Source organism: Corticium candelabrum, chromosome 8 (genome assembly GCF_963422355.1).
Source record: "Corticium candelabrum chromosome 8, ooCorCand1.1, whole genome shotgun sequence".
Lineage (NCBI taxonomy): Eukaryota > Metazoa > Porifera > Homoscleromorpha > Homosclerophorida > Plakinidae > Corticium > Corticium candelabrum.
In genome coordinates this window covers 1,109,738-1,131,430 of record NC_085092.1, presented here as the reverse complement: position 1 = coordinate 1,131,430, position 21,693 = coordinate 1,109,738, and the positions used below count along the sequence as shown (strand labels likewise).

At 41.2% G+C, this 21,693-nt stretch overlaps 4 protein-coding genes across 5 annotated transcripts; 1 reads left to right on the top strand and 3 right to left on the bottom strand.

Moving 5' to 3' along the window:
- Window positions 1–221: 221 nt before the first annotated feature.
- On the bottom strand, window positions 222–8,524 carry LOC134183151 (uncharacterized). Of its 2 annotated transcripts, none has more exons than XM_062650621.1 (6): window positions 8,061–8,524; window positions 3,566–3,628; window positions 2,682–3,504; window positions 1,604–2,477; window positions 461–730; window positions 222–392 (listed from the first exon to the last, which is right to left on the bottom strand). In XM_062650621.1, exons 3-6 carry the CDS (start codon window positions 2,877–2,879, stop codon window positions 385–387), a joined length of 1,350 nt encoding a protein of 449 aa, XP_062506605.1. In that variant the 5' UTR covers window positions 2,880–3,504; window positions 3,566–3,628; window positions 8,061–8,524; the 3' UTR covers window positions 222–384. The 2 variants fall into 2 exon arrangements, with proteins under 2 accessions (XP_062506605.1, XP_062506606.1); XM_062650622.1 differs by having other exon boundaries at window positions 8,087–8,524.
- A 1,575-nt stretch (window positions 8,525–10,099) lies between these two features.
- On the bottom strand, window positions 10,100–12,695 carry LOC134183152 (cerebral cavernous malformations protein 2 homolog). The gene is made up of 12 exons (XM_062650623.1): window positions 12,563–12,695; window positions 12,275–12,435; window positions 12,116–12,199; window positions 11,873–11,968; window positions 11,726–11,813; window positions 11,613–11,665; window positions 11,403–11,544; window positions 11,261–11,348; window positions 11,152–11,198; window positions 10,941–11,020; window positions 10,737–10,875; window positions 10,100–10,676 (listed from the first exon to the last, which is right to left on the bottom strand). The coding sequence occupies exons 2-12, from the start codon at window positions 12,365–12,367 to the stop codon at window positions 10,318–10,320; spliced, it is 1,269 nt and encodes a 422-aa protein (XP_062506607.1). The 5' UTR covers window positions 12,368–12,435; window positions 12,563–12,695; the 3' UTR covers window positions 10,100–10,317.
- LOC134183153 (integrin beta-1-binding protein 1-like) lies at window positions 12,641–16,309 on the top strand. The gene is made up of 7 exons (XM_062650624.1): window positions 12,641–12,868; window positions 13,133–13,283; window positions 13,346–13,395; window positions 13,453–13,539; window positions 14,436–14,531; window positions 15,859–16,002; window positions 16,062–16,309. Exons 1-7 carry the CDS (start codon window positions 12,773–12,775, stop codon window positions 16,161–16,163), a joined length of 726 nt encoding a protein of 241 aa, XP_062506608.1. The 5' UTR covers window positions 12,641–12,772; the 3' UTR covers window positions 16,164–16,309.
- A 655-nt stretch (window positions 16,310–16,964) lies between these two features.
- LOC134183302 (uncharacterized) lies at window positions 16,965–21,635 on the bottom strand. Its single transcript, XM_062650796.1, has 3 exons — window positions 19,698–21,635; window positions 17,246–17,299; window positions 16,965–17,192 (listed from the first exon to the last, which is right to left on the bottom strand). Exons 1-3 carry the CDS (start codon window positions 21,510–21,512, stop codon window positions 17,076–17,078), a joined length of 1,986 nt encoding a protein of 661 aa, XP_062506780.1. The 5' UTR covers window positions 21,513–21,635; the 3' UTR covers window positions 16,965–17,075.
- Between the last annotated feature and the right edge of the window lie 58 nt (window positions 21,636–21,693).

Sequence of the window (21,693 nt, the reverse complement as noted above, 5' to 3'; positions counted from 1 at the left end):
GGAGTTTGTTGGCTTGTTCAGTTACACTGTAATTGTTTTCTCACTAACCGTTTTGACTGTACCTAACTAGTACTTGACATAGTCTAAAAGCGTTTACTGTTTAACAAAGAAGCGAAGGCTGAACGTCTTACAAAGTGGTAATGTTACTAGTAAAGGGATTGTTTACTAACAGTGGACACACGTAGGAATTAGTGTGCACAATCAAAATTTATTTGTATCAGATGTGCACACTGTGCAGATACTTTCAGGAAGAATACAGATAGGGCAAGGATGATAAAAAAATTAATTCATAAAATGTTCACTGATTTCTGATAAACCATGGAAATACTATTGCAGCAATGTTTTGCTTCCATCCTAGATTCCTCTCGTTGCACATGTATACCATTACCTTTCTAAACAATAACAATAGAATTCGAACTTGTCAAGTCAAACTACACATTTACATTCAAGTGACATTTACCTTTCTTCAACTCGCCTTCCACTTGTTTATCTATAGGTGTGGGTATCTGATGACATGCTCTCAACAAGTCCTTTGCGGTAATGTTTTTTCCTACTTTTGTCTTTTTCGCTTCGATGACAGCCAGCAACCTTCCATCTTCAGTTGGAATGTTATAAGTAGAATTTCTAATCTCATTTTCGTTCAGTCCCAACTTGAGTCCAATCTCATACCACTTGTTACTGCCATGCTTAACAACAGCATCTTTTACAGCCTCAAATTCAGGCAAGATTTCTGCACACAAAACATTATTACATAGCCACATACAGAAATTAGTATCAGTTTTGGTGTCCAATGGACTGCTAATGTAGCACAAATGGTTGAGTCAAATTTGTCACATGCTACATAAACTATCACTAATGAATTATTATTGTGCTGCATTCTTAGTTTTAATAATATGTAAGGCCACGTATGCTTAAACATTGAAATAAATTCAGGTATTCAATGTCTGCATTAGCTAACATTTGACAGTATGAGTGTGAATTCCAGAGTGAACAAGATTCTATGGCAGCAATGAGAGCAATGAACCATACTAAAAATATAGTACGTACTAAGGAATGAAATAAAATTGGAAATAGTTCCACTATAGCTCCTCTTTCCTTGCAAAATGCACAAGATAGCACATACTATACCATACTATAGTAGGTAAGGAATATCGAAGTATTGCTAAAGCCTAGCCTTACTTCCTTGTTTGCAATGGCAAAGACAATGCAGCATAATTATAAATACCAGTAGCTTGCTGGCTGGTAATTTGATTCTGATAGTTCACAGTAGCATCTCATATACACAAAGGCCATTAGATTAGTTACATTGAACGTTATGGCATTCAGAGAGAATCTTGTTCTACTGAATTCAACAAAGAGGACACACACAGACAGCAAGTGCATGTTTCTTGTGCTGATGCTGGTCAGCATTCTATGTCTACACAAGCTGGACTCATTATTATATGTATAAACTGGTGAGCAATCAAACAATCCCCAGTCAGGATCAGGATCAGTGAGATAACAGCAATCACTTTGAAAATGAGTCAAAGCATTGTGGGTAATGACATTCACATTAGTGTAGAATTATTACAAAATTCATATGCAGGAGCATGAAATTTTTTACCTGATTGACAAAATTGACAGTTTTCTTCTGCTTCCAAATTCTTTAAGAGCAGCAGATTACCAAGTGTATCTTCCACTAGCTCATCACCAACTATCTTTTTAACTACAGTTCGTGGCCCTTTGTTCTTTGCCTTTGCTTCCTTGATTTCCTGCTCTATGTAGGCAACGACTTGTTTTAGTTCTCTGTGTTCTTCTAAATGCTTGCTGTGGAGATATTGAGTCTGATATTCAGTGCCCGGACTGTATTTGTCTAACATATCTCTCCAAAGAGAGATGACGGTGTCGAGCAGTGAGACACATTCTGGTTCCGCTCCCTTACCTCCACGACACACGAAGTCGGCAGAACGAACAGGATCTACCATAGCAACCAAACACTTAACGCGCTCACAATCTCTATCACCTTCTGAAAGGATCAGTCCATCTCTCCACAGAAGTGCTGTTTTATCTAATGTAGTGCAAACCTTAGACTGAAACATGCAAAATATAGTTGGACTGAAGATGGTCGTCTGACTGCTGCAAACGTGACGTCGACCGACATACACTTTCTTACTCTCATCTTCCTTCCACATGACAGACAGATCCTTAGGAGGCAAGAGAGCCGGAAACATGTACATGTTGTCTCTGCCTTCCACTTTGAAGCAGATACCAATAGATTCATTTATAGCGGGAACTTTATCTGTGTTGAGTTGAATATGAACCTTCTTATCTTCCTGGAAATCATTGATTGCCGTTTCTGCTTCTTCTTTTGTTACTGTGCCATCCTTCCTCTTTGTCCTCACATGCCACTTAAAATTCTCAGAAGCAATGAGAGGACCGATGGCATAGTAATGCAAACTGGAAGGATTGAGAGCTGCCACATCACCAGCAACAGCAATCTAAACATCACAACAGTAATACCACGCATGTATGTACATTTACAAGCACACAATTACACACCTATGCTCACATTAACACACACACACACACACACACACACACACACACACACACACACACACACACACACACACACACACACACACACACACACCACACACAAACACACACACACACACACACACATCTACTAGCTGTCTTACCTCTCCAGAATCATCCAGAAAATCAACTACCTTCTTCACAATTTTCTTCTCTTGTCCTGGACATGCTTCCTGCTCAATCCTTTCCATGAGTGTCGTCTTCTCCATAAATGGATCTTCTTGTTTCTTACGAAGAGCAGGAAGCAACTGGGACACAACTGGCTGACAAAGACGAGGATACAGAGGAGCAGACTGAAACATTAATCACAAAGAACTCCCTCAGTAGCCTCATTTCAGGCGAATTCCTCCTCCTGCAGTCAAGAACAAAACATTCTTGAATGATGTGGATCTTTCCTTTGAATACATCACAAAGATGTTTGACTACACGCTGCAGCATACTTTGACCTTTAGTATTATAATCTCCTCGACTAGCATTTATCAACACTGTGGGTATAAAATCTGCATCTAAACTGGCTCTGAGAAATGAGAGCCAGTACTGAAGCTCTTCTAGCAACTCCTCATCACTGCATAGTCGTCTCTCCGTTCCTCTCACTAGACTCACTAGCAGGAGGAAGAACGAACTGGATGAAGAGAAGAAGAGACCGTGTGTTTTGTGGAACTGCTTTTGACCTGCGTGGTCCCACAGTGACAACCAACCCACTCCTGGAATTTTGACTGTCATCACGTCAATACCAATTGTGCGCTCATCTTCACAATATGGGTCATCTGGTTTGTTCTCATTTGTGAAAATCCACTCCCACAATCCTCGTTTGAGAGCCTCCATGAGTGTCGTCTTTCCTGCTCCTTCTGAACCGATAAAACACAATTTCACGATTTCTGGTCTCATTGTGCCCTCAGCATACAGAACAGCATACTTCTGTTCATCCTGACAATACAACCCATCCATTCTACACATCCCACCATATCTCACTAAATAAACGTCTCACTAGTGCTTTCCTCAGTCGTCTTCTTAGTTCACCATCAGTCAGTTGGTATGGCCTCCTGCCATCCTGACAACACAACACAACAAGTAAGGTAAGATAGTCAGAGAATAGTAAACAATAAACAAATGAAATTGTATTGTCAGATAATAGGAATTATCACTCTAACTCATTTCCATCTCAAAAGTCATTTGCTATGATGGTTCTGTTCTTTGAAGGAAATGAGAAATGCAGCATAGCACATGACAATCATAACAATGTTTTAAGAAAGAAGTAAATGCAAATACATACAACATCTGTATGACCTACTGCAGTGTTGGTGTATACTACTACTAAAGTAGAACATTCGTATTAGAAGACTTTGATTAATTAAACACTCCACTCTGATGCTTGTTGTGTTTTTTGACTTCAATTTATCTAACACTAGCTGAGTAGCCTGCTATCTGTTGTTAGAAGATTTTAAAGGGTAACTGACATGCAAAAATCAAAAATTATTTTCTATTTTTGAATCTATTTTTGAAGTTACATTCGTGAAGATATTGAGGCGCAAAGTTGCTTCCAGTTGTTTATATCTGGTATAGTAGGCGTACACGATGTGACGTATAGCAAGAACGAAAGAGGCTACCAAGCATGCAGGCAATACAAAATGTCTTACGAGAAAAACACCTCTCGTTGCCTGCTGGTTGCAGTAATGTGCTCAGAAAGAAAGTGTGGCTTTGATTTGCTTCTATAATAATGCCAAGATGTGAAAGAAATTGGCCAGCACAAGTGAGACAAGCGAGAAATCGGTGGGATGGGCCAACCGAGCGTTCAGACCTGTCTAGTGCGTACTCTTAGTCGGATTGATTCAAAACGAAAGATAACGTTTCTAGGAGGCTTTGGGCTTTTATCCAAGCTACTGAAGCCTGAAGCATCAAGCTGCGCTGGCGGGTTTGTTGCAAAGAAGCCATTGAGAGAGGATTGCAATGTGACAATGTGAGAAAGTCAACAAATCTATAAGGGGAGAAAGGCTGAAAGAGAAAGAAATGAAGTGTAAGTTCTGTACTATTCTAAAAAGATCGATAGAGTTGCTTGTGATGATTTTCTACACTAGATCCTACTGCGTGGAATCAAAGAGATGCATGAGCTTCTCTTGATGTTGATATGGACTTCGTAAACAATGAATGCTGAAGAATCCGATCAGTGTCCTGGTGTTTGTCCAGTATGTAGCATAGGCAGGTATAAGAATGCAAAGTTGGCTGTTATGGCAATTGTCGTTGTTATTGCTGTTGTTGTTGTTAGTGGTGGAATAATTAATGTTTATGTAATTCTATTGTCTTGGCAAATAGCAGAATGGCGTTAGTTTCCTTTTCTGTTGTCTTCACACTTTGTTAGAGATGCTAGCACACATACATATCATAGAATATCCAGTGCTTACAATAATATAAAGTAATGCTGCTTTTACAGATTGTTGTTGGCTGCTTTGAATACAATCGAAATTCCGTGAGGTCACAAAGGCACTATGAGACATTATAGAATATCTCAAGTAAAAGAAAGCAGATATTGTGTTCAAGCCACCGAACACAGATATTGCTGTCCTTGCCCGTATAATTTGTACAGGATACCTCAGTCTTTACCTTTTCTTTCAAACTGAAACTAAACAACATACCAGGTTGGTTCATTTCACTTCATACTGTAGTAGCAAAACTTGGACATGATGTGTGCTTGGGTTTAGCAGGATTGCATGCTTTCCACTGGCTGTGACTCAATGAGCACATTTGCACGCAAAGGGAAAAAAACAGCTTTCGAAGTAATGGCATGGTATCCCAAGTTTGCAGCACAATGACTTGTCACAGCTTGGTCGTAATTCCCATCCCTCAGAAGAGTTACAAGACTCATGTGAGAAATTTACTTGTTCATTATATGATAAACCTGGAATGTCAGTGTATGAGATAGCATGTTCTGTTTGCGGTTCTGTCAAAGCTATCAGCTGCTCCCAACTAAGGACATACGCTCTTAGAAAGCATGTAGAATAGTCTATTAAGCTGCAATATGGAGACAGCCCTAATATGTCATCTGGACATTCCAAGTCATCATGCATGGTTGGATTTTGAAAGAAGGTCAGCTGTGTATTGACTAGATGTTGCAAGATCCAGTACCACAGGAGGTTCTAGAGTTTATTTCTTGTGGTTGTAAATTCACTGACAGCTGCACCACAGCCTGATGTTCTTGCTTTAATGAAGACCAGTCTTCCTAGTACTGATTATTGTAGGTGTCTGGTGTGCAGGAATCAAATAACCTGAATCCTCTTCAGCTAGAAGAATACAACTCTGATAATGACTGTTATGTGTCCAACAAATCAGTAGATGTGTACACAAACAGTAGGTTTGTTCTCTAACAGTTCAAGAGTAATTATAAAGAGCAAGGCATATAGATCAATATATATATATATATATATATATATATATATATATATATATATATATATATATATACTAGTACTACCCCGGCCTATGGGCGGTAGCAATCTATTTTGTGTGTTTAAACTATTTGGCAAGTTTTCAATGTTCTACTTAGCTGCAGGATGCGTTAGAATGTACAATACACACATCCTATTGCTTTAATTAAACTCTGACTGGAGCGGGCGCATGTTGCACTCTACTATACCATTAGAGGATGGCAAGGATGGCGAGCCCAGGTCACATCCGCATACTCGGTTAACTGAACAAACAAACTCCGGCGCATCTCATTTCAGACCGCCAATGTCTTGTTTCTGGCCGTCGGAGACAGTCCAGGCAAAATCCAACTCGACCGTTCATCTCAAACAGTCGAACTTGACCTGGCGTCGCGTTTCGCAACTATCGGAGACCGGCGTTGTGTCAATCCGTGCGTTAGGAAGCGTGGGTTGGCATATCATAGTATAGGATATATACATGTATGTATATATATACAAGCTCTCCGAAATCTTTCTGAACAATTATCAGTTAAACTTTGGGAGTATAATGCAAAGTTAATTGTAAGGAGAATTGCATTAGAGCATGATCTTGCATTTGGGGGCATTTTTCTTCTTTAGATGACACTGATGATGTATTGCTAAGTTTTAAGTTGGGGAGGGGATGGCTAGATAGGCTTTATCGTGAAACCTGATGCTGCACTACTTTCAGGCAAACAGTCGCTTGGCAGCGCAGAAAATGCGGGTTAGGTACAGAGCATGCGCCAGGCTCATACGCCATTGGCGCTAAGCTCCACATACAGCAAATGAATTGCCTGCGTATCTCAGTTATCTTGCCAATATATCTCAGTTATCTTGCCAGTAAACTACACAAAAACTAAACGGGATTGGTAACTATAGAAGGATCTTGTGTTTTAAGGCCTTAGACGAGCTCCTTGTAATGAAAGTAGGATGCTAGATGCCGGTTTTCTTCCAGCAGACACCCTGAGCGACTAAAAGTTGTACTGCATGCGCTGCCTATTCCTCCAAGTACGAAAAAGAAGACAAAGGAGAAGGCGACGTGCAGGTGTAGCTCACACACTAACCAAATGTGATATCAGATGGTAAAAGCAATTGACTACTCAGTTACAAAGGCATTCGCAGAGTCTAGCCGGTAGAAACCGCTGACTCTATCCTCCAATCAGGATATTACACGTTTGGCTAATGTTTGTGCATGCACGTGTATTCACGATAACTGCTGATAGCAATGCCCATCACTATTGGCTCTCTACGAGAGCAATTAGTCTCGCCTAGCCAGACCATCTCCACCTACATCCTTCAAGCGAGAAATAGTCTCAGGAAATGCCTAATCCATTCTTGTTCCGCACTCCCCCAAGAATAGTGGGGATAAAGATCTCTTTATAGATAGCAGGAGGTCTGAGTAGGTGTTGCTCAATGGCATTCCACTTATCCGGGTGTGTGTGTGTGTGTGTGTGTGTGTGTGTGTGTGTGTGTGTGTGTGTGTGTGTGTGTGTCTGTGTGTGTGTGTGTGTGTGTGTGTGTGTGTGTGTGTGTGTGTGTGTGTGTGTGTGTGTGTGTGTGTGTGTGTGTGTGTGTGTGTGTGTGTGTGTGTGTGTTTACTAATTAAAATTACAAGCGAAACGAGCGGAATGCGATTGCGTGTGACACCTCCTGCTATCTACTACATGTATTCTTGCCGGAAGGATGTAGGCGGAGATGGTCTGGCTACGCCAGACTACAGAGCGAGTCTACCCTCCTGGGTCCCCGCCCCGTAGTTATGCCGCTGCGGTACGTAGCGTCCGCTTCTATCCTGTCTACCATCGGTGGAAGTACAGTAGCAGTCGGCAGCCGGTGTTACGTTAGTCAGTCTGTACTGCGGCGGTTGGGGGGCCAGGCCTGAGGGAATTTAATTAATATATATTGGAGTCCCTCCCATTGTTGGAGCAAAGTCGCAACGCAACTCATTTCCTGAGCACCTTTCCAGGCTTGTCCATTACGACTAATTCACAAACGACAACTCACTCAAGACACTACGATCATAGACACACACAACATCAACCATTCACTCACTTTCTACTCAATGGTGCAGTACATACGTATATTGATTGCACTTGTCAGATTTTCTCGTCCCAGTGCACATACAAGCACGCACTTTCAGCACCAGTCCCTTCTGCACTGTCGTCGAAGCAAGTGATGGGTCACGTGTTATTGTGTGTTATTGTAGCTCTCTAAGTAGGGATCATCCAACTTATGGGTTTTATCGTCGACTTGTACGGCCAGCAATATTGCTTATTGTAAGAAAAGCCATCACAACATCAGAATCGTATTTGTATTTAATTATTAATTAATAATAACATTATGTGAAGAGCTTAATTAATTAATTAGCTAACTAAGTTTCCTAGCCAATATGATCACAACAGTCAACCCCATCTTCGGATTGCTGGGAGAGACTGGCTCGAGCTCAAATCTCTATAGTCAAGTATACTTACAAGAGAAATGGAACTGAGTTTGACAATAAATACAGAAGTGGCGCGATGACTGGATTTCTCAGTGGTAACAATGTAAGTTTCATTAATTATTATTTAATTAAATTGTGATGTTAGACAAGAAGCTATAAGTATTAGTGTAATGTATGGATGGACTGACTGTTTATGCGCGAGTAGTATCTAGAGAGAAAGTCAGTCGTACAGCAGTCATACTGCACTTGCAGTTGTCGTTGTACTTTTAGTTGTGTTGGTTGTGTATCATTGTGTTGGCGAGTAGCCTAAGTAACTTCGACTTGAGTGACAAAATGGAGTTATATAATTCTCAGCTTTGGGGAAAATAGCTATTGACAGGCCAATATCTATAGAGATTGACGTGCAGAACTGCCATTGACCAATTCGAACAACATCCCTGTGTAACCCTAATGTTCAGACAACAAGCCAGAAAAGCAGGCAGTCATCAAAACACCCAATACATCTGTAACATCTGTGGTCGCATGCATATGCGGATTTCATATTGGGCTGTTTCGCCATGGTCAAAGCCACAATTGAGATTGTCGAAATTGACAACTCAGTCCATCATCATCTACATATCACAATTGGTAGGGTAGTTTTGATTAAAACTTTGGTTAACAAAAAATGATGGAATACGAAGTACTGAAATTTCCATCTTGATGTTTACTTTTTTGATACCAAATTCTAGATTGGAAATGTGACAGTCATTTGTTGCACTTTTGCTGAGGGGAGTAAATTGAGAACTTGAAGAGCCATTTGTGGTTACAAAATTTGATGATATTTTAGACTTGTTATTGCAGTTGATTGTATGTTCCATCACTGTTTTATGAAATGCTTGAGCAGAAGCTTATTAGAAAACAAAGGCTTTTTGCTTTCTATCTTGACAAGTATGTACTATACACTTCCACGCTTTTCTTTGTAATAGACTAAACGCATGGATAGTTAATATTAAGTGCCATTTAGTTTTTGATTGGCAGTGTGCCTAAAATATATGTAATTTATATTTTTAATTTATTAGTAATTCAAATGGGAAGTTGGGTGGGGAGTCCATGCAAATTGGTATAGTCTCACATATCCTCTTTCGTCACATCATGCAAAATTATGTTACAAAGGAGTGACAGTGGCAGTTTACACTTGACAAGTGAGTTATATCAAGTTGGTGATATGATTTGGTAAATAGTGATGTTATTAGTGGTACATAACTGGATTATTTGTATGTCAACTTTGTGTGCACGTGTCTGACAGCTATGACTAGAGTTTGCACGCTCTCTAGTCTGGAAGTTCGAGGCTAAGGGATCTATTGAGATCAGACACATTCAAAGACCCATGGTTTTGGTGCAATCTTGTTATAGTCCATATTGAGAGTCGATCGATCCTGGAGCAATGTATAAACTTGGCAGCACTGAATACCTAACCGAGAGCTGTGTTAATGTGTGATAGTGTTGTTACATAATTAAGGAGAATGTTACCTATATCAGTCAACGTTTGGCATGAATTTACAAAAGTGTAGACGTTGCATATATCTGGAAGCCTTTGCTAAATATCAAGGTTTTTTACAATATATGTTTGATACCTTACTAGTTTTAATAGATATTGACAACAGACAGAACAGAGTGCAACGACAGACTGCTCGGCTAGATTATTTGGTAACGGCCGGTACACATTAATTTTATCTTAAATTTGTTCACCAACTTACAACACTTTATGATGAGTCAACATACTGCATTGTGAACATTGCTGTTGGTGGAAAATGAGAATTGTGTGGTAGCACCTGCCAAGCTATAAAGGCAAGTTACAAGCTAGTTGTCACTTATCACGTACTAGTCCAATCAAGAAAAGCTAGCAGTCATGTCATCCATTTCGGTTTGAATGCTCTGCAACATGGCGTCCACATCATTTGGGTCTGGTTGTGGTATTGGTTCTGGTTCTGTTGGTGCTTGTGGAGGAGGCGATGGTGCTTCCTCTGTCTCTGGATGCTCGGGAACCCCAGGAACAAGTTGTACATCTGACAGGCGAGGAGGTCCTGCTCCACTGCGTTTTGACTTTGCTCTCTGCATGCCTGGACGCCTTGACTTATGCCTTTGGGCTTTCCTATCAGTCGATGAACCAGTCCCGTCATGAACTCCATTGTCCACTAAAAACTGCTCAAACTCTTCACGATGCTCGGCAGGGATGAATGAATGCATTCCTAGATGGTAACACTGTAGCTGTAGGTGATTCAATGTCATAATTAAAATCATATGATTACCTGGAAGAAGAAATTTGCGTTCTTCTCCATAGAGACTTTGGAGGCCACTGAAGAAGGTGTTTATGTCTTTGCCTTGTCTGTATGTTGTTAGCAATTCAGCAAAATGTTTCAGTTCATGTTGCTGTAGGGTTTTCCCCAACTGTCAACAGCCAATTATTTTGACCTGCTGTGTCTGTAAATTATATAGAAAATAGATTACAATACCATTTGCATGTAGTCTTGAACCATCTGTTGGCTTGTATTGCTGAGCTCGTCATCAGTTTCATATTCAGAGTCAGAATCAACTACACGAATGAAATGATCTTTATGCTTATTGGGACATTTTGTCGAAGCAAATGCAGGGAGACTATCGTATGATCATGAGTATGTTACAGTAAACGGCTTTTGCTGGTTGAATGTGGAAGCAATGCTATACCTTCATTTGCCCTCATATTGCTTGGTTTGTTGTCTTGACCCACAGCACTGGAAAAGATATTATTCAAATACTCAAACATTTAATTCAAACTGTAATATGTCTTGTTTACGTTAGAGCCATTTGGTCAACTGCAAACAGTTCTTGTTCCATTATGTGGGGAGTGATTAGTTGTGATTCATTTCCAGCAGTGCTGCCGACTGAATACATAATATGAAGAGATCAGCAATACAGAGAAAGGCCAGCATGGTTACCAGTTTGAACTTGACGATGTGGTGTTGAGTATATTGCTCCATCCCCTCCGACGATCGCTGTGTCTAATTGATTCATTGTTGCTTCAGTGTAGACAATATCAAAAATTTGACCAATCAGGTTGCAGATCTCTTCTGCATCTCTCTAGAGACCAGGCAACTTTAAATTGCAAAACTAATGTGCGATACTTTGCAAGATGTGATCATTCTTACTCCACGTTTGCAATGAAACACATAGCAAGTACATTTTTGTCGTCGATTGTTGCCTACAACGACAGGCAGATCGCTATCCAACTGCTTTGTGTTCTTGACAAGTTCTTATGTACCTGCTTTTATAATGACTAGATGTTGGTCATCGTCGTGCAAGTAACTTACTGCAACAATTTCATGAACAGCAATTCGACCCATCACAACCTAAACAAATTTAATTAGATTGTTTATTAGCTAGGTTGACCAGTTTGTTGGCATCATGCCTCAGAGTCGTCTTTCATGATCTTGATGTTGTATGCAGACAAACTCATGGCAACGCTGTGCTCTCTGCTTGGTTCCCATGGTAAGATTCCTTGTCTCTGAAACACAATGAATCACATTGTGCTCTGCAAAGATTTTATATTAGCACACACGCAACAAACACACACACGCGCACACACAAACACACACACACACACACACACACACACACACACACACACACACACACACACACGACCACTTACACGTGCATTGTCTAATATCTCCAATATTTGAGATCGATTTCCAATATCAAGAGAAATTGGGACATTGTGTATGTCACCGAGAAGCTGCAATAAATAGGCATCATTTTACGGAAGTACTTAAATAACGTCTGGCTCCATTGCACAAACAACTAAAATTACATTGCATTGTTTTTTGACGTGTCCCTCCACCAGCATCTCTGGCACTACAACCTGCGTTACCGCACTCGTGTTTTCACTGCGTTGAGATTCCATCGCCGCTCCACAATTACAAATCCAGTGGGCGGAGCGTTTGCCTGGGAGGGCGGGGCTCAAGTTGGCTCCTACAAACAGAGAAATAGAACAACCGCATTTCAAAATTATTATAAGAAATCGAAGTGAAGTAACAATAAAACTACAAAAACGTTGTTATTTGAATTTCTTAACGCTCTAGATTACATTACACTCTACCTTTTGATTGTCAGTTCTCTGTTTGTCAGGAGATTTTGTCAAAGCTGCTGATGGTGAGATCTCTTGTTGAGGTGATGTGTATCTCGATCTCTACGAAACTTCGTGCAACTGGTGACTGTGCGGTTCCTCCCACTTGGGTGTGGTGTACTGTTTTGCGCATGTTTGTCTCGGACGCATTTGTTTACGCCCTTTGCACCAGGCTCGTCCGCAATGTTTGGCAAACGAAAGCACAAACACGATCAGCGCAAGAAGAGCGCGCAACAGGCAAACGGTGAACGAGTTGTCGAAGCGAGATATTACGATCACGTAAGTGGGCGTGTTCGATATCTAGTTTACAGACTGCATGGAGCGTTTGCAAACTGATATGTGGAGAACGCTGTGATGGTGTACAAAATTAATGTTTTGTGATGTGAATTGTTAACTTACCGGCAAAAGACGGACAGGCGTAGTTTGACCACACCCTACTGGAAATTCACACACACACGCACACACGCACGCACACACACACACACACATTACAATTTTGCATTTTCAAAGGGTTTAGCTTGATCGGATTTATACTTTGTGTAGGATGACGCCCTTGATGATTATGGTTCAGAAGAAAACGAAGAGGCTGCTGCTGCAGTATTATGGGCTATGGAAGACGAAGCGGCACACAGGTGGGACCAAGACGAAGAAGTCGATTATGACAAAATGAAAGCAAAGTCAACACCATCTAAACGTACCATTGTGTCAAACTTCACACTTATCCTCTCTTGTCAACATAAATAATTGTCGATGCAGAAAACCCAATTTTGTTTACCTATTCAAACACAACTTCACACAAGATGGGAGTATGAATGTTATTGTGTTCATCAAGAGCCTTCAGGAAGTCATTTCGAACTGCTTAGTTTTTAGGCACACTGAAAGGTGTTCAAGGTCGTTTACCTCCACAAGATGGAAGGACTGATCTATTGGAGGTTATCGACACAGCTCAGGTGCGATTTAAAATACAAACTCTAGTAGACTATGGTTTGGTTGGGATACATAGTCTAAATGTATTTGTCTGTCTGCTAACATCTAGGAATAACAAATAATGTACAGAAAATAGGAGTCTGACTGTGATCAATGAAGTTGACTACATTTGATACTCTAAATTGTTAATTAATAATAAACACAATATTACAGATCCAGTTCTGTAGAAATGGTTTTATATGTCTTCAGTTAATGTTGCTGCTTGCTATAAAACTACCTGGAATTTCTTGGAGCATGACCCGAGCATATAATTTCTGACAAAAATTTTAGCTTATTGGTAGGTTCTGTGTACCTCATTCACTTGTGTTTGTTTACAGTAAGAGTTGGAGTAATAGGATTACGGTAAGGCTCAAAGTCTGTGTAGGTCTACAGGTCAACATAGTTTTGTCATGGCATGAGTGTATTATAGACGTTATCTCATCATTGAAGTTTATGTCTGTCGTATATCAACAACTAGATGCATAGGCATAGAAACCTAGATTTGGTTGAGAGGGCACACATTTATTTGTCTAAGAGGGTGTGGCTCTCCACAACAAGGCTAAATGTATTATTAATTAGTCATTTATACCTATGCATGCTACACAACAAAAAAGCACGAAACTATCATTAATACTATAGTGTTAGTGCAGTATACTGTATGTCTGTTATGTCAGTGTTATCAGTTTTACGTCTGTCATTCTTATATATTAGCAGGTCACTTGACAGCTGGAAAGTTGAGGGGGCATGTGTCCCCAGTGCCCCCTGTTTCCTATCCCTATAAGATGACTGTATATGAGTGCCAGAAAGTAGTAGCAGATTATAGTGTTTTGATAAATAGTACGGTATCATTACTGATGCATATAAACATATTTGTCTGTAGAGACAGGGTAGACTGCCTTGGATGGCAGCCGACGATGACAATCGATATGTGGTCATTTCTCGGTATGGAATGAAGGTTACTGACGTCCGAAAGCAGGTAAACTAAGTTGCATGTTACCACACTAATTTCCAGACAAAGACAGACAGACAGACAGAGCATTTTGGACATTGGGGTCAACAAGCAGAAAAAATATTTATATCAGTTGTTAATAAGGTCAACAGACAAGCACAGCAAGAACAATAGTCCTCAGTTCAAGACTTAATGGAGAGAACGCTTCGATTAAATTGCAGAAGTGCAATGCAAGGGTTATATACCGGAAAGTAGAGAGACTTGCATGTTAGATTGTTGAATATAGTCTTCCAGGTCCTTTGGGCCTTGGAAATATGTTTAGAAAATGTATTAGACTTTTGATAACTCCATAGCGATCTGCAATTTGTGTTTCATTGTAATAGCTGTGATTTATGAAAATATACTACCATTGACAGACAGACAAACAGGCAGACAGACAGACAGACAGACACAGACAGACAGACACAGACAGACAGACAGACAGACAGACAGACAGACAGACAGACAGACAGACAGACAGATAATTTATTCTCAAACAGATTCTACTTGTACATATGCTAGGATTTCTTAAATACAAATCAGTCCTTGCAAGCAACAAAGTCATTAACTATTGGACTTGACAAACAGACAGACAGACAGACAGACAGACACATAGACACACAGACAGGCCGGCAGACAGACACAAAAACAGAAGCACAGATAGACAGACAGAGTCGGACAGACCGACAGAAGAGTTAAACCTTTCCCACTGCCTCTTTAAGTCTTATCTGTAGCTTTGCGTAGAGATGCAATACTAATGTATATTGGAAGAACAGACTAGACTTCATAAGTCAAAGAATGTAGTAACAGACAAAATACCCACACATACTAATGTAGGTATTTCTTTGCTTGACATACAACAGTGAGTGGCTCACACTAGGTTGCTAGATACAAAAATCATGTAATTAATTAGTCCATGTTAATGGTCCTGTTATAATTCTAATCGTAACACGAGCACTGAGTTTGTCTCTTACTGAAAATGATTATTAGCCATAGTCGCGCAAATGCACTAATGCCACAGTGATTCCTTGTAGCTAAAAGAAAATAATGGCAGTAGCAAACCCAAATAATTGGATGGGCAATGCAATGTCTACTAAAACCATATTTACTTAATTACCATAAATGCTGTATAAATGTCTGTCCATAGTGTCACCCCTGAGATATTAAATTAGACGCAAACCAACTTGGCAAACAAGACTGTCAGGGTACAAAACATACAATACATACAAAAGCTCAAACTCATAAACACAGAATTATCTTCATACCAACCACGTCCACATCTTGTATAAGCATCATTGCATCACATGTTTTTCAGCAAGTCCACATGCGTCATCCCCTGCATCATATTGCTGGCATAATTTTCTACGAGGACGGCTTTGGAAGAAACATGTTGGCATTCAAGATAGGAGAACCACGCGAAGAGAAATACGATGTTTATATCTACGAATGCGAATCAGAGGTGAGGCTACTGAATGTTGATAAAATGGACAGTATGGGTGACTCGTGTCTGTCATACAGAGACATGCAAAAGACGTTTGCCTGACATTGGCTCAAGCATTTGATGCTGTTTACCAAAAAGCAACCATGGAGCAGTCAATGACATCCAGTAGGATTCAATAGAAGGCTGTGAGTTTGGTGTAAATAGAGTAATACGATGGACATGGAAGGGTTTAGTTTCTATGAGCTCCAATGAGATGCATAAACAGGTTAGAGAACGTTGTATTCTACGTAGAAACTTACCAACAAGCCAATGACAAAACAAACAACAGTGTGTGCAAAATGGCAAATGCCAAATGCATAAGGAGCTGCCGTTACACGGTAATGCCCCCAGCCAGATGGTTGGGTTCCTGTGCACTAAGTAGGAGCTATGGGCCGTGCTAAGCAATCTTCTGGAGCCTGGCCAGGTGCTCGCAGGAGTACCCACTGCGACTCCAACTGTGGTGTGGGCACCCGATGTCCCACCCAGACCCCAGTGGCTGATGAACTTTGTCGCAGTCAGAGGCCTTTGCCACCCCAGTCAATGACCAGGTACTCATTTATACTCCTGAGTCGAGAGAGGCAATTGTATGTAAGTTTCATGCCCAAGAAAATTATGCTATAGCTCGCCATCACTGTGACTTGAACTTGCAACCCTGCAAGGTCGCGGATGTGTCCATTCTCCAAACGCACTCTCTAACCAATTTAGCCACAGCACCATGCACACACACACACACACACACACACAAACAAACACACACACACACACACACACACACACACACACACACACACACACACACACAAACACACACACACACACACACACACACACACACACACACACACACACACACACACACACACACACACACACACATAACTGCTGTTTGTCAATAAAACCTGAGTGCCATGCATGCAGGATATCTAATTGTATTGGTAATGTATGGTACTGTCATGCATACGCAACATAACACACACATTGAATCACATCAGCAATAATCTCTTATAGTTAATGAGCATTCAATGGATACATTTCAGATCATTTACATGGTTTTAATGCACCTCGTGTTTGTGCCTCTCATTCTGCTCGGCATGTGTGAGCTTCATTCGAAGAGATTCGATAGTTTTCTTCTGACTAGCAATTACATACTTTAAGTGAGCTACAGTTTCCTGTACAGCAAGACCAACATGAGCTTAAAACAAGTATAAGTGGAAGAAATCACCTTGTCAGGTGGAATCCTCATATCGGGTTGAACGGTAATTCCAATTCCATCCTCCTATACAACAACAGTGATGGATCATAACAATCCAATGATACAATTACAAATATAATTGTACCACAAGGTATTAACAGCTATACGCTTAGTGTGCTGTACATGTAGTCAGTTTTAATAAACCATTGTTTGCACAATCCCATTACCCTACTGCAAACGGCACCTCTTGTCTTCACTGCTGCCTTACAGAGCTCACTGTTATACATAACGACATTTCTCCAGTTGATATGACAATACTAGCTGCAGGTGAGATGGGATACAATACTCGCTTGATTATTACCCCACCCCAATGGTTGGACAGAGTCAAACTTTAAAGATGCCTGCTCACGAATTCATGCACATGAGAACGCACAGATACACCCACATAAACTTGAAATCATGCCTGTATCCACACATTTACCATTACCAGTTTGAGATCACTTGCTGTTGAACAACAAGCGATTTCTCGATCTTTTTCTTGTTTCACTTGACCGGAAAATGGGTCTGGTTTCGACCCATTTTCATAACTTTGAGGCTAATAGTTATCATGTAAAGACTTTCAAGCTCTGAATTTCGGATGCCATCACGATAATGCTCTGGTTTCCACCCATTTCTGAGTCACGTGCAACACGAAAATGATCAAGAAAGCGCTTTGTCGTTTAACAGCAAGCTATTTCAAGATGTAAATGTGTGGATAAAGAACCTAACACACTTGTCATTAGCTCTCTCAAAATGTCAAGTACGAGGAGCAAAACTGTCATGGCAGACAAAAACGTGATTCACCTTTCTCTTTATACTAGGAATAAAGACTGTATGTCATAGAACGTGGTTGACTCTAACATGTTCCCTTGTTCTGCTTAGTTATGACACAACTTGAAATCATGGCACGATTTCAAGTTTTCGTGGGTGCCTCTGTGCATGCGCATGCGAGGTGAATCATGAGTAGGCACCTTTAAGTATATGAATGGGTATTTCTTAAAAATTGACACCTACACGTGTACAGTTGTTAATTGGCAGAAGTGATGATTAATTAACTTAAGCATGTTGCTACATTATTAGAGCTTTAAACCACCACCATTACCTAAAATATAGAAACCTAATTTTCTATACAATATCTGAGCCATAAACACATTCAACACATGGTCAAGGGGCAAGCACAAGTGGTAGCATATTAGCATTTCTACAGGCACAAATCTAGCAAAACATTCACTGTGGAAAGCACTAACTAACACTAATTAAAGAACTGAGAAGTGAAAACTTTAGAGTCTTGGCCAAAGTCGGGGCGGGGCTAACTAGAGCCCTGGGGTAATAATCAAGCAAGTATGGTACATATTCTGATAGTTGAACTACCAGCAATACATTCAGTAGCAACAGTTAATGCTAATCATTCAGCTGCTGTGCCTAGGGTATCAAGTCTACCACAAGTGTTACATCCAGCAATCATCACAGTTACAAAGTCATGAACTACCGTATAAGATGAAACATTGGTAGGAATTTACATTGGCAGTTTACTAAGAAATAGATGGACAAAGCATATCGGCGGATTTTATTTTGGCGGTTTACTAAGAAATAGATGGACAAAGAATATCAGTGGATTTTATTTTGGCGGTTGGCCATCGTTGTTTGATAAGTGATATATGTCTTACCATAAGTGGTCATGGAGGAGTTTGTGATTGACAGCTGCACTCATGGCTAACATTTTGCTAACTTACTGGTCTCCAACTACTGCATAGTGATGAAGAACTGCTGTGTCAGTGCAAAGAACGGGACCCACATGAATGTGACACTCCAGCTTCATCCATAGCCTCACGGCCTCATTCATACAAGATGGCTGAAAGACTTGAGTATCTTTCACATTCGTCTAAGCAGTGCTTTACTCATAGACGAGCTGGACCTCACGTGTGTCACCATGTGGATCTGTTTTCTGCTAATGTAATTGGCTATACGTTTGTACTACAGCAATGATCGGATTGCAGTTAGTGCAAACTCAGTCAGTATCATGTGTTTTTGCCTTTCTTCGGCTTCATCGCAGGTATATAGACATGATGTCCTGGCTGACTGTATATGTTAAATAGTAGCAGAATAGACGCATAGCGGCTAAGCCCCAAAATGGGTGCACGAAAACAGACAAATAAATGCACTCAGACAGGTATATGAGATTGGCATGGGCAGACAAAAGAACGAACAGCAGTCTAGCATAGCCAGACCCTCTCTCTTTGCCATACTTCCGGGCGGGAAGGGTTAGTCCTGCATAGCCAGACTCTTCTTGCTTAAAAGCATGATGCAACAAGAGAGGGTCTGCCTGCACACGCCTAGCAACAGTACACAAAAACATGTCATCACCAAATAGACACACGATTTAAGTTTAGTCAAACCAACAGAAAAATTTAATAAACTAATTTATTACCAACAAACATCTGACCTTGTTGCTCATTAGTTGTCGTTTCAGTTTTAGCAGCATCGTCTTCAGCTGTCTGAGTTCCTGCATCATACGTCTCTGTTCTTCTGCTTCCATTAGCACAAGCTCATTACCATCTGTAGATTTTTGCTCCACACTAGGGCTGACGTCTACAGATTGAATTTCTCGAATAGCATTGACTGCTTTCAGTTTAAAGTATGAAGACTTCTGCAGTCGAGGGAGACGAGATGCAGCCAGTGTAGACATAGATGGAGTCACGGACGGAGACTTAAGTTCTTCAGCTTTTGTACTTGCATTCACTTTTTCATCAATATCAAAAGAGGTTACTGGTGTCAAAGGCTCATTGGTATTGATCTCTACTTCCCTAGAAGCGTTGTAACCTGGCTGATGTAGATCAGCGGCTGTCGGCTTTCTATTTAACAATTTACCATGAGACTTTTGTTTGATAACGTGATGAGAAGAGACACTATTGTCTCGACTGTATGGAGTTCGAGCCTGCCTGCTATTGCTTCCTTGATTCTTTGTCAAGTCATCAACATTTTCACCCATTATCTGTGATATCAGCTGTTCTAAGTCTTCTGTTGCTTCACAAAATGAAGTTCGACTAGTGAGAGATCGAGACGACCGTCTCAACAGAGGAGGAGGGTATTTACTGTGTGTTGAATTTGACTCGGGCAGAGCATAGTCATCTTTCCAAAGTATCGAATCACCATCGTCAAGACTAGAAAATACACTCGATTCAGTAGAAACAGAATTTGTTTGCCACAGAGACCTTCTGCAGCTCGAATGTTTCACAGACACACTCGGTTCACTAGACACAGTTTGTATTCCACTGTCACCGCTCATCCTTGTTTTGCTTGCTTTACGCAAGGTATCATGATTATCATATAATGCAGTTTCACTATAAGAATTCATTCTATTCTCTACGGAATCGTGACAAGAAGGATGACGACCAACAAGATCAGTACGTCCAGGTGATCGATGCCCTCTCGATCCCACAGCATGCACATCCGTCCTTCTACTTCTCCCTTCCGAACGATCAAACTCATTCATCATCCCACTGTAATTACCAGTCCGAATCACGTGACTAGAGCTAGCAGGCGTCCTCACATTAGCATCAGTTCGAGTCCCACAACTCTCATCCGACACAGACGCAACCCTCACTGCCCTACCACGTGCCGGCAAACCAACATTATCAACAGACGAAGCGGCCTTAGCGAGGACCCTCCTAGACACGACGTCCATCGTCGTGCAAAGGCCTAGAGGTTGATTCTTCAAGGAGGCATCAGAAGACGGCGTGCGTAGCAACCGCTGCCTCAAACGGTCCGTCGGTGTAGTAGGTGATGTACCAGTCTTAGGCACAGTAGCCTTTCTCACTGAGTTCGCACTACTCAAGAGCGGTATTTTACTATTGACCGACTTTCCCAGTGTGATTGGCCGGGTAGGAGAGTGTTGACCACGCCTCTCAGCTGATGACGCAGAACTTGGTCTTCGTCGTGTTCGTTTTCCGTTGCTCGATTCGTCGCTCTTCGTCTCTCCTAACGACGACCTTCTCCCGATCTGTTCCTTGTTGATTTTCCGAGTATCGAGGAGGCTCTCCGAGCTGCTGCAGCGTCGCAAACGCGTCGGGACGGGAAGTCGAGACGTTGTGCGCAGCGACTGGTTTTCTAACACGACGGCGGGTGATGAGTGCAGTGATCGCGATCCTGTCGGATTTCTCGGGTAGAAGCCACCTCCTCCGGTTGATTGAGCTGATTGTCTGTAGGAGGATCCACGATCACGCATGGCAACCAAATATTCTTCCTCCCCACGCCTCATAGCGTTAGAAACGCGTCGAGAAACGTTTGTCCTATCGATAAGGAGCTTAACTTGTTCTCACCCGTCGCAAGTGTCGAACACCAGGAGAGCCATAAGTCAACACAATCTCCACCAACACGTACATCCGGGATACCCTCGACGTAGACAACGCCTATCGTCCAGCTGTGCGTCTGTTCCACGC

What these genes read in the sequence shown, in the direction of transcription:
- LOC134183151 (XM_062650621.1), bottom strand. Translation starts at nt 2,879, where the DNA reads ATGTTTCAGTCTGCTCCTCTGTATCCTCGTCTTTGTCAGCCAGTTGTG. An exon ending in TTCTGGATGATTCTGGAGAG is followed by an intron (nt 2,478 to 2,681) that starts GTAAGACAGCTA and finishes TGTGATGTTTAG; the next exon opens with ATTGCTGTTGCTGGTGATGT. An exon ending in CTGTCAATTTTGTCAATCAG is followed by an intron (nt 731 to 1,603) that starts GTAAAAAATTTC and finishes TTTTGTGTGCAG; the next exon opens with AAATCTTGCCTGAATTTGAG.
- LOC134183152 (XM_062650623.1), bottom strand. Translation starts at nt 12,367, where the DNA reads ATGGAATCTCAACGCAGTGAAAACACGAGTGCGGTAACGCAGGTTGTA. An exon ending in ACATCGTCAAGTTCAAACTG is followed by an intron (nt 11,349 to 11,402) that starts GTAACCATGCTG and finishes TTATGTATTCAG; the next exon opens with TCGGCAGCACTGCTGGAAAT. An exon ending in CAATATGAGGGCAAATGAAG is followed by an intron (nt 11,021 to 11,151) that starts GTATAGCATTGC and finishes TCATTCGTGTAG; the next exon opens with TTGATTCTGACTCTGAATAT.
- LOC134183153 (XM_062650624.1), top strand. Translation starts at nt 12,773, where the DNA reads ATGTTTGGCAAACGAAAGCACAAACACGATCAGCGCAAGAAGAGCGCG. An exon ending in AAGCGAGATATTACGATCAC is followed by an intron (nt 12,869 to 13,132) that starts GTAAGTGGGCGT and finishes TACTTTGTGTAG; the next exon opens with GATGACGCCCTTGATGATTA. An exon ending in AAAGTCAACACCATCTAAAC is followed by an intron (nt 13,284 to 13,345) that starts GTACCATTGTGT and finishes TTGTCGATGCAG; the next exon opens with AAAACCCAATTTTGTTTACC.
- LOC134183302 (XM_062650796.1), bottom strand. Translation starts at nt 21,512, where the DNA reads ATGAGGCGTGGGGAGGAAGAATATTTGGTTGCCATGCGTGATCGTGGA. An exon ending in GACAACTAATGAGCAACAAG is followed by an intron (nt 17,300 to 19,697) that starts GTCAGATGTTTG and finishes GTTGTTGTATAG; the next exon opens with GAGGATGGAATTGGAATTAC. An exon ending in TGAGGATTCCACCTGACAAG is followed by an intron (nt 17,193 to 17,245) that starts GTGATTTCTTCC and finishes CTTGCTGTACAG; the next exon opens with GAAACTGTAGCTCACTTAAA.